Source organism: Vicia villosa, linkage group LG5 (genome assembly GCF_029867415.1).
Source record: "Vicia villosa cultivar HV-30 ecotype Madison, WI linkage group LG5, Vvil1.0, whole genome shotgun sequence".
Classification (NCBI taxonomy): domain Eukaryota; kingdom Viridiplantae; phylum Streptophyta; class Magnoliopsida; order Fabales; family Fabaceae; genus Vicia; species Vicia villosa.
In genome coordinates, this window is record NC_081184.1 from 130,882,729 (window position 1) to 130,903,219 (window position 20,491).

The window sequence follows — 20,491 nt, forward strand, 5'->3', positions numbered from 1 at the left end:
CATTACAATAAAAATCCGGATCAATTACAATCAATTGACAAACAATTTTGCAAAACAGAAGCGAATCAAATCTTAATCTAAGTTTTCCTAATCAAACAAAACCCTAACTCTATAAAAGAAAAAGGAGAAATCAGATGAAGGGGTCGGAAAAAATTGTTGGAGGAAGAACTTTTGCGCCGCCGCTTGCATCTTCAACCTTCGATTACCTGCAAACACGAAAGAAAGAGATCAGAAGAGGGAGGCCGGAATCTGGAGCTCACACGTTCCAGAAATTGAAGATTTAAGGTAACTAAGATCTAAATTTAGCTTTAGGGTTTGATTTGGTGTTTCCGATCTGCATGTGTGCTTGCATTGTTTGATTTAAATTTCTGAAATTTATGGAGTCTATGTTGTTGGGTTCCGGATTTTCGTATGAACAAAGTGGGCGGAGGGGATGAAGATCATAGAGATCTTCATTGATCTGGGAAATTCTGGGTTGGGATGTATGAACATTTGAGTTTACCGGTTGAATATTCAACCGAAAACTGGGATCTATGGCGGTGCGTGGTGGTTCCAATGGTGGTTTACGGTGGGGCTGAGGGTAGTTTTCTGGGTACGTTCACAGGAAAAGAGAGAGCGTCTAGAGAGAGAGGGAGAGAAGAGAGAGAAAAAAAAGGAAGAAAAAGAAAGGGAATCGGGGAAGGGCATTCTTTTATATTACAAGATGCGTCGTTGGATGATGACAAGTGGCCCTCCCATGGCCACTTGTCTGCAACACTGAACATGATTCAGTGTGCCATCCCTTCCTATGCGCCTTCATCATAAACACATGCAGGCCCTCTGATTTGTTTAGATCTAGATCCAACGCTCCAAACCTGAACACACATCATAGCGCCATGAACACACCCTCACCCAATCTAACGGATCAAGAATCTTAGTGGGCTTAACCCAGCTGCTATTCACACACCCTTGAATTACTAACTCAGAATAACATACACCCCCCGGCGCTATGAAAAACAATTAATTAATAAAAAACTAAATTAATCCTTTTTTTCTTTTCTTATTTATTTAATAACTTAGATAATTGTTTAATGTTTTTTTATATTTTTAATAATTCAATACAATTTTCTCCCCGAACCGACTAAACCCATTAGTCGTATTAGGCGAGAAATAATTTGGATCAATTTAATTAATTTAATAATTCTAAATTAATTCTCTCCTCGACCCGACTAAAGCCATTAGTCGCTGTAGACGAGAGATAAAGATACACCAATTAAAATACATTTCAATTTGCTGCCCGTGATGATCAATCTATCGATCTGAGCAATCAGCAATGCCTTTAATCCGTTAGCTATACTGACCAAATCCATTGGTCACCGCATCTAACGGTGCCAAATCAAATCAGGGTTGTATGCCAAACCTTAAAACACTTACATTGTTCAAATCAAATTCAAACTACGAATAGGCCATTCAAAAAGCCTTTAAAACAATATCAAATCACAAAATAAATTCAAAGGCGTACAACCCTGTGCCCGAACTACGTTGACTCTGATCCTCCATAAGGAGGTACGTAGGCACTTGGTAACAAGGCGAGTCTCCCCCCTAAAAATCTCAATTCAGTTTTAAATCTTAATTTTTGCCTTTTTCATTTCATTAGCCATAAACCTTTATCTTTGCAATGTTAGCCTTTAGGAAAGGGTTGAGGGTGCCTAATACCTTCCCTCAACCTGATTATAATAACTTACCCTGAATCTCATATCTGCGTAGGGTTTCCTATTCGCCCTTCAGAATAGGTGGCGACTCTAAAACCTTTAATTTTAGGGCAGGTTGCTACAGATGGTCACCGCCTGAGCGACCGTTTGACGTCATCTCTTTATATTCTGGATGTTTGACTTATAGGTCATCTCTTATGCATTCTTATTTTTCAGGGCGAGTGATGCGCCACTTTGTCTATACGCAGATCATTCTGATACCTCCCTATGAGGTTGCTCCTCCCAGCATCCGTGGTAGAGACCTACAAGTGATACTAGATGATTTCCAGAGTCACCTGGTACTAGAGGAGTATTGTCGGGAGCCAGCTCATGTACATTGGATTTGTGTTAAGGACTAATTGACATGGTTCTATAGGGTTTAACACCCTATCATGACGTCGTACGCTCCTGGAGAACCACCTAGGCCAAGCTAACCTGGAAGTACTTGAGGTTTGGGATAAGCAGGCAAAGAGTGTGATGGTTGTATGTCAGCATATTGTAGAGATGGATATAGAAGCCATAGAGGCAGGACTTTTTGAGGATGGTTCTCCTTAGTTATCACTCGTGCAGACCATGGTTGTCGAGTTACAGAATGATATGCGATACAGGCGGATGAGGCAGGAGGTTAGACATACCCAATAGTTTACATTGGAATGTATTATGTTTTTTGGTATTTTTGGATGTATTTCCGAACTCTTTCTTTGTATGAATTATCTTCACTATTTTATATTGATGTACGAATGTTTATCATTCTTTAACTTTAAGTTTACTTTGATTTTACGTAATTTAAGTTAATATAAGTTAATGTATAAAATTTTGGTCTCATAAAACATGATATTTGGATAATGTTGTTATTGTAATGTGAATCATGGAGGATTTCGGTTATGCATCTCTGAAATAATGTCTCATTTGTATTTACCACGCTTTAAAAATTCTTTGGTGTATAATTAGGATATGCATTTCGGATGCTCCCAAATACATTAAGGAGATGCATCTCTGAATTATATTTTGTTTAAAGTGGGTTGGAACTCATAATAGCGTATTTGGTTATGATTTGGGTGCGTCCGGTGATGCATCTCCGGATGGGGGAGTGGCACTTTTGGATTTCCAAGAATGTGGTACGCTTATATTAGGGTCTAATGAGTATTTACATTTTGTAAAATCCCATGATGTATTTGTATGCTGTCTCGCTGACTATATTTAAAAACCAATACATCTTCATCTCTATTAAAAAACTTCATTTGAAAGATTAAATTTGACGATAAAAGGAGTAAATGGACAAAGCTCAAATCAAGAACATCATGGGAATTCCAAAGAAAATAATAAGGTATCACCAACATTATTTGTTAGTTCAGTGGTGATTGGCGCTAGACTTGGTAAAGATGATTACAGTTCGATCTTTACAACTACGATCGAGAGAGGATTTAAACCACTTGATATCACAACTGACCCCCGAATCAGATTAGATAGTTTAGTGGGTCGGATACTGGTAGTGGAAAAAAATTATCAAAAATATCCTTAAACATTCATCTAAAATTTAAGTGTAGATTACCTATGTTGATAGTAATTAGATGATATTGTAAATCAATCTATTTAATGAATACTATTGAATTGATTGGTATTTAAATCATAATATCCTTTCTTAGAGTTAAAATCTTAAAATATACGCATAATTACACCGAGTGTCCTTTAAGTGATTTTAGTGTAATAGGTTGGTCTTTTAAATTTTTTTTTGTAACAACTTGGTCCTTTAAGATTTTTTGTTTTTTAATTAGAATTTAACTTTATATTTTTTGGATGCTACTTTATGTATTTATGATGCTAATATATGTATTTTGTTACAATTTTATATATTTTGGATGATTGGTTTTATCAAAGATTGAAAAGGGTTAAAAAGAGGGTAACTGTGCGCGCATTTGTTAACTTAAATGACCAAATTGTTGTAAAAAAAATTTAAGGGACCAACTTGTTACAATAAAATAACTTAAAAGATCTATGATATAATTATGTCTTAAATATACCTTGTATCAAATTAAATAACGTAAACTGATACAATAAATTCTATAATGCTACAGAGATTAGGTGTGGCAAAACGGATCCAACCTATTGAACATGCTCGTTTTTTTCCCACATTTTTTACAGAGTGGACTACAGTTTTAAGTTCGCACCTTTTAATATGTCCACCTCCCTTTTTTCCAAACTTTTGTGAACGCAAACATTAACATAAATTTTTTCTATTTTTATACTAAAAAGATGTAGCGCCCACTCTTTTTATGCAGAGTGGACCAAGACTTTAAGTCCGCAACCTCCTAAATGTCCGCCCCATTTTCTTACGTACTTTTGCTAGACATACCTAATCAGAACATACATGTTAGTTTGACATACATGTCAGTTTGACAACCCTTATGGTGTGAGTGAGACGATTAAACACACTCGCTCTCAAATGGAAGATTACCATAAATGTTGAGATGTGGATTGGCCTAGAGATATCTCAATTAATACTTAGTTGGGGAGGCTTATAATTTCACTTTGTTTTGTTCAGCTCAATTTCACTTTTATTCCGCTATAACATAACCTTAATGCTTTCAAAAGAGTGATATACATTGTTGCTCAAATAATCTATTAATTGTAAAACCAGAAACTCACTCCTGAAAGCAGCTCCACCAAACTCTATCCTTCCGAGGTGAGTTTTTAAAACACCCGTAATATAAATGTGGATAGAAACAGATGTAACGATCAAATTTCAGTTCATGCATGACAGGAAAGTAACCCTACAAAACATGTAAATAATACAGAAAAACCTACAATATGATCTGAATCCGTGTCTATACCTCAGCCTGTTTGAGAACTTAAATCCATGTGAAATATGTGCAGGAAAGCGAAATAAACAATCATTATTACAAAGTATAGCCCCATTGCCAAACTATCCAATCAAGTACAAGTCTACCGTCTGTTTATCTTCCGTTATTACCTATTCAAATTAACCTTGTAGAGATATTTCTCATTATTCTGCTGACCAACAAGTGTTTGGTTTATTTCAAAAGCATTAATTGTAGAACAATATTATAAATAGGAAGAGGCTACAGAAAAATAAAATAAAATAGCACAAATCAGATTCAAAGACAACACCAATTCATATATCCATACCGAAACCTTGGCAGAGGGGAACTACTTATTGTCACCACAAGCCCCAAGTTAGCATTCATCTTTGAGGGGGATCAATTGTGCGGACATTAGCAACTGACATACCCTCAATTCGGTCCTTGGTGATTTCCACAAAGTGACCAACAATTTCATGAAACTGCTTGAGCCCTGACAGTGGAAGAATGATGGAGGATCGATCAGAACCTGCAACCTGCAATGAAGTAACAAGGATTTACAGCAGAAAATATTCTACCCAGACTATACCAAAATAAAGAAAGAAGGATAACAATAACATAATGGCAACACACCTCAGATATTCTGAGAAAATGGCCCCTATTGTTGTTCCCGAGATCAAAGAAAAATCTTTTTTGATCAGCCCTGATCACTTTGGAGACCCCCAAGTTCCCAACTTCTTCCTGAGCTGGTGAATCAACAGACCTGTCCACATTCAATTCAGAAGAGGTGGCAGGTTGAGTACTATGACCAGATATGAAGCCAGCACCAACATCATCCGAAAGTCCAACTAATCGCTCTGAGGATTCAGAATTTTGCTGTAGCAAAATACAAACTATAGATGAGTTTAAACACATTAAAAAAGACAGCTAGGAAATTTTCGGTGGCTAAGCATAAAAAAAAAAAAGTCTAATCAGAAAAGAAGATAACCTGATTTGGCAGAAGGAAAAGCCTTGAGGCTTCATTAATCTCAGCCAAAATGTTCCTGAATGCTGTCCACCCTTCATCCCTGGAACTTCCTGCAGGAACGATTATAGTGCTCCGATTTCTGCTGACAGAAGCTTCAGACACCTTCGCAAAATAAATTAGAGTCGTGATATTGAAACAAAATAATCATACATGTAATATATTCCATTAAATAGAAATTCCAAAATACACCTAGTAATAGCTAAGGCCAAAAGGATGCAAACCAAAATAACAGCTTATTATGAGGGACTACATGTAGCCTCATTAGAACAATTTCGGGTAATTGGAAACACCAATTACCAGAGTTTTTTGCAAAAGCTTTGGCAGATGCTACTTACCATCACGTGTCACCAAATTCAAATCTATTAACAGGGACTAATATAATAGTTTGACTGCATGGCTACTTCCTTGTAGTGCAGACCGGTTTTACTGTTCTTTTTATATTCCACTGTGATGCATGCTTTAAAGCTTGATTTTCATTCAACTATTAGGAATTTATAATAAATGCTGTTCCAACAAAAATAGCAAAAGTTTTTCCATTCTGTAACAGCACGTGCAAAAACAGACAAACATTCCTAAACTTCCAATACAGAATGATCGCCTGGTCTTCAACAATTCACAATGAAGGGGAAGCATTTGATAGGAGCAACAAACATGCAACAAGAAGATAAAAGGGGATATTGAAGATACCCCCCAAATACTGAACACAGGAGATTTTACGCAAACAAAATAAAAGGTCCACACTTCCACATATTTTGTACTGCTCAATAAAGGAGAAAACTCCCTGATTTTTTTTCCAGACTCCATCTTGGAGTTAGAATAGAACTTGAGAAACAGGATTTGAAGGGAGGAAGGATTAAAAGATACAAGATGCAGATTAAACAATTGAGTAGGTTTGATATAAGTTACGTGGTAAGATTAAGCTGAAGGTCAATTGAGTATCTTAACAAAAAGCCAAGTCGATGATGATTTTTAGCAATAAAAAATTCCATGACCAACCCTAACAACAATCGCCAAACAAACATCTAAACTAAGCTTCAGAAGTCAATGCCTATGATAAATCAGAAATTCCACCACGGCAGGACTTCAACATAAAATTATTTATATTGTGTTGATATGTTCTCGTTCTCTCATTGCAAACAGAGTTTTACTTGCAGTTACAGAGTTCAAGAGATACAAATTCAACATGTTGTGCAGGTGTTTGGTTTCCACCGCTACTAAAGTAATTTTGCAGAAACACAGCCACAAACAATTTACTCTCTATCTATCTACCCACCATTATGACCAGGAATGCTGTGAAATTCAAATTCCTAGATCTTACAATAGTATTATGCAATTCAAGCAACCACGTTAGGAATGTCTAACAAGAACTCAACACCAACATTTACTGCAAAATCGAAATTAAAATTTCCATTTCCCTTTTTGACAAGTAATCCCCATTGAAAATCACAAGGTCATTAATTCCAGCATGTTATACACCAAACTCCGTCCCATTAAGTCAGCTCAGTTGGTAGCTGTCCAGGGACTTCAGATATACTAAACTCCTTCCAAAAAATAAACGACTTGTAAACTGGTAAGTAGCTAAAAATATTCCTCATTTTCTACCTCTTTCAAAACTGTTCTTCAATGTTATAATAACTGAATTTCATTATTCCTCACGGAAAAGGAAGAAACACATTCGCTAAAATCGCCAATCGAAAAATACAAATTATAGATGTTTTGAACTTCATATCATAATTAGAATCAGATGATACAAACATATCACAGCAAAATACATTTAACTGAAAGTAATTGAGAATGTGAAAATACCTTTAAGAAACGGCCTCTCCTATTCTCCCCAATGTCAAAATAGAAAACCTGTAGAGAGAAAAAGAAATTAGAGCAAGAAGCGAAGAAATTAGGTTAAGCGAATTACTAATTTACTCTACCTTTGTATCAAGCTGCAATTCCTTGCTGAAAAGTTCTTGATCATCAGGATTAACGTAATAATTGAAGAGATCGAGAAACCACGAAATGCCGGAGAATGGAACGATGATGGTGGACCTAGTAGCAGAGGTTTTCTCAGAAATCTTCAGGTAACGACCACGAGGATTCTCTTTCAGATCGAAGTAAAACAGCTTGTGCTCAACCTGTAACGTCTTGCAAAGAAGCTCCACGTCAGCACCTCCACCACCACCGCCACCACTACCACCTCCACCACTTCCGCCGCCGCTACCACCACCACCGGAGTTTCCCTCCATCTACCTCAATCCAATTACAGATAATTGAAATTGAAGAAATAAGAACCAGATCTGAGTTAGAAGCTCCAACAACTAGAATAGCGACAGTTAGAGTTAGAAATTAGCATGAGAGTGGTGAAACGGAGAGTGGAGTGTGAAGTGGCTTTTGGTTAGAGTTGGATGTGGAGCGAGGTGCTACAACAACTACAATGACGTATTTCCCGATGCGATGTCTACAAGGCTATTATTCGTAGATCCATATCTTCTTTCATGTGAATCTCGCTTTTCACCTCATAAGTCAATTTGTAAGAATCAGTAACTTTCTCAATTTGTAGCTTTGAAAATACTGCTTCTAATTGCTGCTGCTGTAATAAATTGGGTCTTTTTTACCTAAATTAGGATTTTGCGTCCTCTAAATTAATTACTCACTTCATTCTTTTTGATCGATTCTTACATATTAAAAAAGTATAATAAATTTGATCAAAAAATGTAATAAATGAATAAAAAATAACACTAATTTTATTCAATCACTCATAAATTATTGATGCAGTTTTTTGCCCAAAAAAAAATCTTTCATTATCATAAATTAATATATATATATATATATATATATATATATATATATATATATATATATATATATATATATATATGAATGAAATATCTATAACTTTTATACTGATTTTTAGTAAAAGTTTCATTAATTATTGGAGGATGATTTTCAAATGGGAGTTGGTAGGGTAGGGTAACCCAATAAATATATGTTTTTATAATTATATTATATAAAATATGATTAATTTGTCTTAATTCATTATCGAGAATAGTTTATTTGTTTTATCCGTTTTTCCCTACGTGTATTTAAAAAAAAATTCAAAATTATAGGTGTACTTGTTAAAAAGTATATATGTATGATACCCTTATGTTGGTAGGGGTGACCAAAGGTTTTAAGAATTTTTGGTGGTTTCGGACAAGTTCACGGTGTTGGGAAATTCTTGTTTTGAAGGTGTTTTCGGTGTGAAAAGAGCAAGCTCACACGAGGTGAGAAGCTCTGTATCTTTTAGGGTGTTTTTTGTGTATTCTGAATTTTCTTTTAAATCATAATATTGGGATATTTATAGAGACATATGGATTTGGATTTACTCGTATATCAACAGCTACAACATTACTCTTCATTCTACGAGAAGTACACATCAGCAGTGGCGAAGCCAGAAAAGTTATAAAGCCTGGGCAAACATTTAAATACTGTAAATTCATTGTATATAATATATAAATAACCATCAATATTAGGTAGTGATTGCAATTCGGCTTCCGGTTACTTAACATTCACATTCTCAATACTTTCTCTATCAACCAAAAATCTCCTCATCTCTGTCATTGGATAAAACAACTCAAACAATCAATAACAATAAACTCAATAAGTTGCAACAAATACATAAGTTGCAATTATAAAAATGAATAAGTAATAGAATAAGTAATAGAGTTAGTCATTGTTTGACCCACTATTCTTTTTTGAGATTTTTAACAAGATCTGTATGGAAGCAATTTGTGGATTCATTGTAAACATTGTCTCCTTATAAATTTTATTTTTTATAAATTGAATTAGATAGAATAATTGAACTAGATAAAATAATTTTAAAATAAATTCAATATAAGAAATTGAACTGGATAGAGTAAACATTGTCTCTTTAAAATAAAATAGTTTTATAAATCAAAAATAGAAGAAATTAAAATAGATAGAGTAATTTCCTTGTATCCTTCAAGTCTATGATGGAAATTTTATACTTATACCTGTTAAACTAAATTATTGAGCTAAGGTTGAATTTTGGAAAGCCAAACAAAATTGACAACAAACATTTTGGAAACATAAGATAAGATGATTGAATTGAAACACACCACTAAAAGAAACAAAGTAAAAAATCTGATTAAAAGTCTAAATTATCATGAAGAGAAATCCAACACAAAAGAAACTTCTCTCTCAACAATCAATATTTTATTTTGCTCTTCTTCTCAAATCTCAACAACTCTCAACAATCAATATTTTATTTTGCTCTTCTTCTCAAATCTCAACAACCCCTCTTCTAGTTGAAATAAAACCCAAAACATATCTTATTTTGCTCTTCCTCTTAACAACCTCTCTTCTATTTAAAAACAAACTCAAAACATATCTTACTTTTCTCTTCTTCTCAACAACTTCTTTTCTATTTGGAAAGAAATCCAAAACAAAAACAAATCTTTCTCTTAAATCAAAATCCAAATCCATTACAAATCTTTTATGAATCTTGCAAACTAGAAAACTAAAACATTAATGGAGATTGAAGAAGGAAAGTTACCGAATCGAAGAAGACTTGTTGGTCGTCGGCGGATGGCGGTGGATTGCTAGCTCCCGGTCTCTTTTTTTCTTTCTTCTTCTGAATGTTTTAGTTACTTTTTATTTTTACCATTTTTTTTTAACTTAATATTTAATCTCTTTTTTTTACTCCTACTAAAAATAATAATGGGCCCCAGCCTGGGCAATGGCCCACCCTAGCCGGGGCCAAGCGTCGCCTATGCACATCAGCAATGTCTGATCATTCTCCACCAAGACGCCCCAACTTGATTAACAAACAAAGTCTTGAATCCATGTCACTTTTGGATTCGGGAAACAACGAAACTTCAATGATACTTGCACTGTCTCCATCAGCAGCACACTGAACCAACATCTTACAACTGAACATATCCAAGAAGTAAAGCTTCTCCCCCACTTATCTCAAACTAACTCCTGCAACAATCTATTAGAAAGCAAACAAGTACCGACAGTGTTTCGCACACATGTCACGTACTAAGACAGTATTCAAATATCACACTACTCTACTGACTCGACAACTTGGTCGGACGGACAGACCTGCTCTAATACCACTAATGTAACACCTTATTTCTACCCGAAGGATAATATTAAAATCAGAGTCACAACACAAATAGGATGCCACATTTTTCAACTTAAAACGTCAACATATAATCGCATGTAATATAGATACATAACACATTAAAACTTGGATGAACAAATAGCAACAACTTTATGTCTTCAAAATATAACAACTTTTAAATTACCACGCAGCGGATTCATAAACTTCAACTTAATAACATAACATCTTTGTCCAACATGGACGACAAAGTATCTAACAAAATTCAACTTAAAATTCAGCAACGGAAATAAAATCAACAATAAAGAAAACATGCGTTCATCCCCCCGAGTGTTATGTATCAGAGAGACGACACCGACTCGAACTACTGAAGGTAAACAGCCTTCATTCTGGATTACCTGCACATTACCAACATAAGGGTAACATTCAAACAGAAGGGGTGAGATATCGAACCATATAATTGAGTGTATGATAAATAATGTATTAGATCAGATCGTATAAAATCACCACTTCAACAACTTTCAAACGTCAGTCATCACAATTCAACAACACAAACATCATTATATTATAATAACAACAATTAAATATGCGACACGAAATACGACTTGTACAATGCACATGCATGTGGTACCAATGGAGCAGAACTCCCAACTTAGAAACTTCCAGTTAATAGAGGCGTCAACAAAGCATAAGCCTTCAACTTAAAAACAAGGCATAAGCCTCCAACTTAATATTTGTCAATCAAGGCCAACTTACTGAGCATCATCTCCAACTTGAAATGTTATGTATGCGACAACAATGAATGCGACAACAATGAATGCGACAACAACAACATAACAACCACATCAACATTAGCCATAAGCCTACAACATACAATGACAACAACAACAGCACAACAACGAATCAACTTTGGCATAAGCCTACAACCTGTTATTTGCCAATAATCAAAGGCAATTCAACAAAATTTAACACCACCTGAAAGTTCATATTTTTCAGAAAATATGTAACACACTTAATCAACCAAAATATGTACCAACGTTCCGTAAATATTCGAATAATTCAACTATACCGATCAAATAATTATCGATTACAAGTTCTATTATTTCTACTTGGTACTAAGGTGTATTATTAAGCCTCTGCTAATTACTTAACTCTGCTAATGATACTTGATACTTCTATTAAAGTTTATCTTCCAAACCTATTAATTAACCTTCTGTTATAAACTTATTGATATTCTACTACTGCTATAAACTTACTTCTACTGCTATTGCATAAAGCTTCTGCTACTTTATTTTCTCATTGGTACCTATAACCAAATACTAGTCTGCTATGTTTAATTATTTAATTGATGCATGTACTAAACTAATTAATTAATACATAACATTTAATTAATAAAGTGCTACTAGCAATTGGTGGTGGCCCCCACAAACCAAGGGGTGACTGCCCCCTCTTATCATTCTCCCAGGGAGCGCACGCTCCCTTATTGCATCTCCATTGTGGGTGATCGCCCCTCCCTCCTTTCACCTGGGGGTGGGCGCCCCCTATCCCTTTTTCTTTCTTTTCTCTATTTTCTGCAACTTACAGAATCTCACCTATTTACAGTTTTCCACTTGATTAAAGTTTTTTATCAAATTCAACCAACACCACACCATTACAGCAACATAAAATTACCAATCCACATAGAACAATTTTTCAGCAACAATTCATTGATAATAACAAGTTTTCAGTATTAGCCACAATAAATCAAACACAAAACAGGAACGATTTCATAGACTCAATCTCACATACTAATCATCATATACCCTATTATAGAGTCAGAATCTCACCCTTACCTTGAATTGGATACCACTCTACAATTTTTGTCCGATCAAATTCTAGCTTTGGCTCTCTTCCATTGTTCCTCTCCATAACTTCTATGTGTTCCTCTTTCTCCAAAATCCTTATTTTCTCTTACTGAAAACCTATTTTTTTGTCTTACTGCAACTTCTAGTTTTCTTTTATTCAACTAACTAATATTATAATAATACTATTATTCTATCGGGCCTTATTTCTACACCCCCACTTTGCTATACACAACTATAAAATAAGCCCAACACGAATAATCACACATAACACCAATATTTACATTAATATTATTCTTAATATTAATACTACTAAATGATACTATTAATAACCGATCGACTAATCAACTAATTAATCAACTTAGCAACACAACACAACATATAACAACTTATCAACAATTAATCCGAAAATAATTTAATTAACTAATTAATTAAATATTTTTTCAGATTGTCCAACTCAAAAATCTAAAAATGTGTTTTCAAAGAAACTCGCATTAGCAAACCACCTCCTTCACCACCTCTACCAAAAATCTAATTCATCAACAAGATGTTGGTTTTCATGCACAGTCACATTGAACAGATTGTCAATGTTGAGAGAGAAGGTAACTGTGGTTTTTGAGTTATTTTTGCTTTGCTTGGTAAAGGAGAAGAGGATTACAGACTTGTCTGCCAACAACGTATCAAAGAGTTGAAGGGTCATAAAGAATCATACACACGACTATATAGGAAAAAAACAATTTTGATGCAATTAATGAATCTATTATTCCTTGCATTAGTTGACCGATACTGAAAGATAAATGGATGTGTTTCCCTGAAATGGGTCATCTTATAGCAAGTGTGTATTAAAGAGTGTGTATTGAGCTGACAAGATGCAATTTCTCAGAAATATTTTTTCCATTGCAATATATCCTTCCTCCAAATCCAAATAATTGTATTATGTGTATCAGGTGGCTTTCAAAAACGCGACACTTTGTTTGAGATTATTTGAAATCGGGATGCATTATACCACTAACATCACCGAAGTGGATAACTCATTCGTCAAGGAAAGTTAAGACTTGGCCAAATCATTTTTTAAAAAGGATGCAAGAGTTCACCAAGTTGAGCGAGATCGAAAGAGAATCAAATAAACAAAAATCAAAGGTGGTACAATTTATAAATATAGATTTAGTCGGTGACACATGTTTTGATTCATTTTAGTTTTTATTCAATGGAGTATTTATGCGGTTATACATGTTTTAGTATGTAATCTTGTATTAATATTACAGATGTCAAATATATACATTTTTAAAGATTTCAATGCATCTTTAAGTTTCTAGAAAATTTCTCCATTTTTCATTCTAAAATAGATTTTGTTTCTCATTGTTTATGAAATAACTTCTGTGTTGTGTGTTTTTTGGAAATGCATCTCCGTAATCCCATGATAGGGTGGTTCCGAAAATGCATTTATGAAATTTCCCCTAATACAAGATAGAATTTTTAAGGTTCATATTGGCCTAGAACTAGTATAAGTATAGGGCTCTCGTGTCATTTTTTTACCAAATCACATTACACCAGAATGAAAATCAATTGGCATGTCGCATATGTCTACTTCAATGGGGTGAAACTCTCAATTGAATTTAAGTTAAATGAGTACACCCCTCTTGTAAATCTGAAAGTTAACTTGGAGAATCTCCTAACATACTCGACAATAAAAAAATTGTGAAACTCGAGTACCGTTCACCCTCGATTGACAACAAAGTAAAGATTGAGTTCAACAACTTTGAACTGAAGACGGGTGCAAATATAAGGGTTGTGTGGAATGCATTTTTCCAACCGAAACATAATGTCTGATCAAGCTAGATGTGACGAGTGCAAGATCGATGATATTATGAAGATGTTGGAACGTCCGTCTGAATATTGAAATGTAATGTTCAGTTTATGTTAACAATTAGCTATGTAATGTTTCGTTTTTTATGTTATCAATGTTCATTTATCTACATTCTACATCTTTTTGTCTCTAAGTTTGTTTTTGGTTTAGTATGATACGGAAATACACCTCTGTAATGTTTACAGAGATACATTTCAAGATTAAGTTTAGTCAAATATTTAGAGCGTGCTTCAAAAACGAATGGATTTTGCGTGTTTAGAGTGTGTTCGGAGTTGCATCTCCGAAATTTAGAGAATTTTTTATTTTTCACAAGGATATGGTAGAAATCCTTAGAATGCCTTCTTGAGCAATTCCAAAAAACAAAAATACCATTGGGTCAAAGCCTAGCTAAGAAATTCAAAACAAAGGATCCTATAGAGGAAGTACAGAGGTGGTGTCTCAGCTTTCAAAAGTGTGCAACATTAGTCGCTGCCTAAAAACTGGAACAAACAGACTCTAAGGTTTCTCTCACTTTTAACTCCTCTAAAGCTGTAACATCTTGAGAAAATTTTCCAGTCACACCTTTTTATTAAGCACCCATCTACATATTCATTGAATTGACTAAACAAAATACAGATGCCCCAGAGAATGGGTTTGCATCTTAAGTATAGCTATCCGCCTCAGGAGAACTTATCCAAAAAAAGTAAAATGATCGACATGGGTGTGCATTAAGGAAAGGACCAAAACTCGTGCGCTGATTCACACAGAAATCCCTAACTCAGATATCTTCATTATCCGTTTGTCCAGCACCGATCTCTGCCGCTTCAAATTTGAAGTCAAAGAGGCAACCTAGACATGTGTTTGTGGATGACAAAAAAAACAGTAAGTAATTTAAAATTGCATCACTATAGAAAAACAAATACAGAGTCATAGGCTTGCCTCAGCTCGAAGTGCCAGAGCATCCCGACTAGGTATATCGCGCAGCCTGTCTATTAAATCTACAGCATGACAATAGAGGGTAAATTTCAAAGTAACAGTAGATATCATCACATCCCCAAAGCATATATGAAGAAGATAAAATAATCGTATAAGAAGCTCGTGTTAATTTTGTTTTTATAGAGCATACCAGTAGCTTTGGCTTCAACCTTGTATGATGATTTTGCCAGCCGTTGTAATTGGGCTCCAGTGTTCCTATGCATCATTGGAGTAAAACATTCAGTCATACTTCATCTGTTATAAAATAACTCATACATCCTTTCCTTGAATAATAATACATACATCAGTTCGTTATGCCCGTATTTCATTTCCTTTTCAGCAAGAGCTGTCCTTTGAAGTAATTTTATGCTCTCCTTCTTCAGTATATTTACTGAGAGGTTCAAGTCCTTCACACTCTTCTCAGCACTTGCATACCGTGCCTTCGTAGGTATTCATGAAAAAAGGTGAAACAAACAACAGAATATGAAATATTAAAACGTTTAAGAAAGACAACTGTATAAGATCTAAAGATAGAACACCTTAAATATTAGGCTACAATATAATAAAAAAGCATATATGATTTATGCATTACAAATAGAGAGGGGTGGTATGTGAGGACATAGGCTAGGGACGCATCTTGATAGTTCAACTGAATAATACCTCTTCACTCTGAAATCGACCCAATGTTTGACGAAACAGAAATCTTCTTGGAGCTGCAAAAAGATTAAGTACTTTAAAATAAAATAGCATACAAGATGGTTACAAATTCAGTTGACTTGAGACACATAAAATAGCACTAGATAAAATTAGTTTGACTCATGTCCAATTTATAGTACAAGCGTTAAAATGATCTCATATTCCAAGATATATGCAGCAACAGTAACAAATAGGTTATGCCTCACCAAGTAGGATCAGCTGCATGCATCAATCAATGTCATTCGACTATATCAAAAACCAGTTTGAGCAAGATCTTCTTTATGGTTTACCCTAAAGTTTTTTTTTATGAGAAATAACTTAGATTAGGGGAGGCAGAGGCACACATTCATGTAAGATCAGGGAGAACTATCACAACCTCAGCAGGGATTTACAGCAAAAAAATTTAATAGTCTACCAAATGGAGGAATTCACCATTCTAAAGTTTTAATAGGTCTTCCGCTATTTATTTTAATTGACCCCATTGTCTGACATCACATCTTCACCTAAAAAGAAACTCGTCCTAGATCGTTGGGGGCGAGTGAGATCGCAAAATCGCAAGATTTTAAGATTTAAATCGAGATTTTGATAACCATGCTTATAACAACATCTCACATATTTAAAAAATAAAATCAAAGGATAGAGTGGGCACAATCTATAACATATGTCTTTCTTTTTTGTTATATTATTTTTTTAGTGTATTAAATACTAAAAAAAATTGTTTTCAAGATTAAGTGTAGGCCAGTGCCCATACAACCCACGATGTGGGTCTGTCCGTACTTTTATGTGCAAAAAATACCTCTCATAGCAAGAAGGGCAGCAGAAACAGCAAAACCAACACCTAAAGCCGGATTCTCCCGTGCTACCATCAAACCATCTGTAAAAGGGTTAAGACTTAAGATTATAATTTGGTGATGACAAAGGAGGAAAAACTTTGCTTTTTCAAAAATGTTAGAGATATCCTCCATATGCAAGAGTCCTTCACGGTGAAAGGAATATCATAATATAACACAAATAAAAATACTAATATGAAAAAACCATAAGATTCAAAACACAGCAAGCAGTTTGATCTTCCTGCATATCAATGTCAAAACCATAGAATAAACAACTATAGTTTTAACACCAAATAGAGGCCATAAAAACAAACCCTGTACCACAAGGTCCATGACAAGTGAAGGAGGGAAGATAAATCCCTAGAAATGCAAGCATTTTGCTTCAACCAACTTGAAAATAAATGCAAATTTTACACATGGCCACAAAAGTTCAACCTTATTTTTACCAAACCATCAAAAGGTGCTTCAAAATTGATGAGCATATCTATCGTTCATAAGTTTGATACTATTTAAAATCTAATCACCTTTAACTTTACTGAAGAAAGCGTCTTCATAAGTTCTATACTGTGACACTACTTCTGGTAAAAACTTCTGCAAAATAATCAAAGATAATCTGGATGAGTTTTGGAGCAGATCGTATTTTATTGAGATAAAAAAGTGATTGCACATGGTCAGGAATTTCCTGTATTAATACAAGAAAGGACAGAATACGGAAAGAAGACAATATGTTAGTTCTGGATCCAATCTGATCTTATCTATGTTGATATCTAAAACTTCAGCGCACCCTAAAACTTCTAAGAAGTAAGAATACTAAGAAGACGCTTAAAATTTCAGTAAATAAAGCTAACTGACATTATCTATGTTGCCTATGGCGCAATGAATATGAAGAATTGGGGGGAAAAAAGGGAGGAAACCTGGAAGGTATGAAAATGAGTGGAAGAGCTGTGTTGCATAGTACGAGCAGATTCAATTGCAGAACGCTGAAAATTCTCTGCAATCGACGATAGTGATGCGGAGGCCGATGTCGGCAAGGGGGGCGCGTCTTCTCCGTTGGAAGAGGGCAACGAATCTGTCTCTGCCATTTTCTGATGGAAGCGCTACACTGCTTTCGATGGCTGTTCCGTCCCGGCGGATATGTAACTCGCAAATAAACAATATGGGTAAGCTAAGAATAAACCACCAATCTATTCTCTAACCTACCAATTTCTCTATTTTTTTTTTTTTTTGGTACAAAGCTAGTATTTCTTATTAGTAAGAAAATAGAAAAAATGCAAGAATAAATCTCAATCATCTATTATCACAACAATCCTATGATCTCTATTAAAAAAATTAAATTTAAATTAATTTAAAATTCACCACTAAAATAGTGACACATATTCATTCTTGCATTTCTTCTTCAAATTACTTCGTACTAAATAGCATTACTCTTCTCTATTTTAATAGTACAGTCGTAACTAAAGAAATTATTATTACTATTATTATTATTATATTATTAAGTTTAATTGCAACTTTGTTCTTTTTTTTTTTATTTCTCATTTTTAAAATCATGATTCTGGTCATCTTTTAAATTTTTCGTTGAAAAATGGACAAAAATATGAGCTAATTTTGCAGAAAAAACAAAATAAAAAGACGAAAATTGCACAGAAAATTTAAAAAAATGACTAAATTTTTAAAATAGAAGGATCAAAATCAAGAAAAAGATAAAATAGGCCACCAAAATTGCAATTAAACATTATTATTATTATTATCCTTGAAAAAAAGGCTATTTACGTGTTTAAAAAAAGTCCAGTTTAACTCTAGGTGCATCATTTAGTCACTATTATAAAAAACATTCCAAAATTTTTGCTTTAGTCTAGATTCAAACTGTGGCCATTTTGTTTGCTATGCTAGATATTTAACCACTAGATCAATTTAGTCCCTTATCTTTAAAAAGTGTCAAAGTGGTCCTTTAATTGTTAAAAAAGATCCACGTTAGTCCTTTCCGCCAATTTTTTGTAACGGAGATCAACTAGAGATGCATGGGAAGTGTTGTAGGATCCATTCCTAAAAAAGCAAGAATCATTAATTAGCAACAGTGTTGCAATAATTAACAAAACCAATATAAGACAGAGAAATGTTACTGTCAAAAGTGTGATGTTGTCAGTCATCTACTTCGTCTTCCACCTATAGCCTTCAAATAATTTACAATACAAGTATACCAAACAAGCGGCCCCCAGTTGTGCTCATGGATCCGCTCAAAGTCCTCAAAGTACCGTGGGTATATGACATCCACATAAGTCCCACTCATGTCCACACAAATGGGAGTGCTAACCAAATACAACAAGTATGCTCTCATAGCATACGCTCTGTGTTGCCCTACCTGTTCAGCATCACCATCAGCCAGTCATGCTCTCACTATCTATTTTTCAAACACCTACTGCAAATAGCTAAATCTGACAGGAGGACCACGAGTCTTGTCCATCTCCTTCATAACAATATGTGGGGTAACTCTTAAGTATTCTACCATTGATTCAAGTCCCTCTTCCTTGTCACACTTCCCATGATCTAAAAACCTTCCTCTTACCGAAAGATACAGTAGACATGCGACATCGTCTAGTGTGATAGTTATCTCACCATGTGGTAGATGGAACAATGACGTCTCCGCATGCCATCTCTCAACACTTCCTGAAACCATGGCTCATTGGGTTCTTTCTAGGCGACTGATCTTTCGTATATAATTGATAATTTTTAGCGGATCATGTTCTTGCATACATGGTTTAACAAGAATGATTCAAACTAACAAAACTTAATAATAAAACAATTTTTTAAAATTAATAGTTCCAACTAATTTTCACCTCTCCGTCCCAGATATGTCTGGCTACATGGTTCGAGTAAAGAGGCAGCAGTGATAATTCAGAAGGCCCTCATCCAAAATTATCAGGTGTCATTTGTGTGGCCTCATCTACCCGGAACTGGGACTAGGATACTTGTGATGCCTCAAGTGCCGCCTAGGACTAGGGTTGGGATGCATCAGGTATCACTGGTGTGGTCTGGGACTAGGGTTGAGATGCATCAAGTACTGTCGGTGTGGCCTAGGACTGGCGTACCTGAGATATAGCCTGGGATTATGATGCCTCTCCTGCCTCAAGTATCTGCATAGGTGAACTCATGCGTCTACGACTCTACGTGAAGATGAAGGCAATGAGGCATGAGCATGAGAACCTCGTCTGCTACGGGAGAACGAAGAAGAAGGCAAAGAGACATGAACCCTAGAATCTGATGTCGCCTCCGCCATAACTTGTCCAGAGGTAAAAGGATCCTGGGATGCTTGACTTTTTCCCTCCGAACCGAAGTATGTTATGCAACCTTATCGTGTCTCGACCTGTATTATCTGTCAACCATAACTCCTGTAAAAGGAGTATCTAGAAGGATTTCATAGAATCTTGTAAAGAAGAACTTGAATCATATATGTAGCCTTGGACTCCTCCTTCCTTCACAAAACTAAGCAATGTGAGACTTTGAAGAACTTGAAACCTATATATAATCATTGGACTTCATCTTCCTTCATAAAACTATGTGATGCGAGACTTCTTCAACATGTGTATTTTTAATCAATCCTAACATGTGTGTGA

The 20,491-nt window shown here is 34.9% G+C and overlaps 2 protein-coding genes across 2 annotated transcripts; both read right to left on the bottom strand.

Moving 5' to 3' along the window:
- Window positions 1-4,539: 4,539 nt before the first annotated feature.
- LOC131602498 (transcription factor Pur-alpha 1-like) lies at window positions 4,540-8,107 on the bottom strand. The gene is made up of 5 exons (XM_058874628.1): window positions 7,502-8,107; window positions 7,383-7,430; window positions 5,538-5,678; window positions 5,183-5,425; window positions 4,540-5,085 (listed from the first exon to the last, which is right to left on the bottom strand). The coding sequence occupies exons 1-5, from the start codon at window positions 7,811-7,813 to the stop codon at window positions 4,933-4,935; spliced, it is 897 nt and encodes a 298-aa protein (XP_058730611.1). The 5' UTR covers window positions 7,814-8,107; the 3' UTR covers window positions 4,540-4,932.
- A 6,664-nt stretch (window positions 8,108-14,771) lies between these two features.
- Window positions 14,772-18,063, bottom strand: LOC131607365 (RGS1-HXK1-interacting protein 1-like). The gene is made up of 8 exons (XM_058879382.1): window positions 17,795-18,063; window positions 17,405-17,471; window positions 16,847-16,924; window positions 16,015-16,067; window positions 15,658-15,794; window positions 15,506-15,570; window positions 15,319-15,377; window positions 14,772-15,228 (listed from the first exon to the last, which is right to left on the bottom strand). Exons 1-8 carry the CDS (start codon window positions 17,960-17,962, stop codon window positions 15,139-15,141), a joined length of 717 nt encoding a protein of 238 aa, XP_058735365.1. The 5' UTR covers window positions 17,963-18,063; the 3' UTR covers window positions 14,772-15,138.
- Window positions 18,064-20,491: the final 2,428 nt, after the last annotated feature.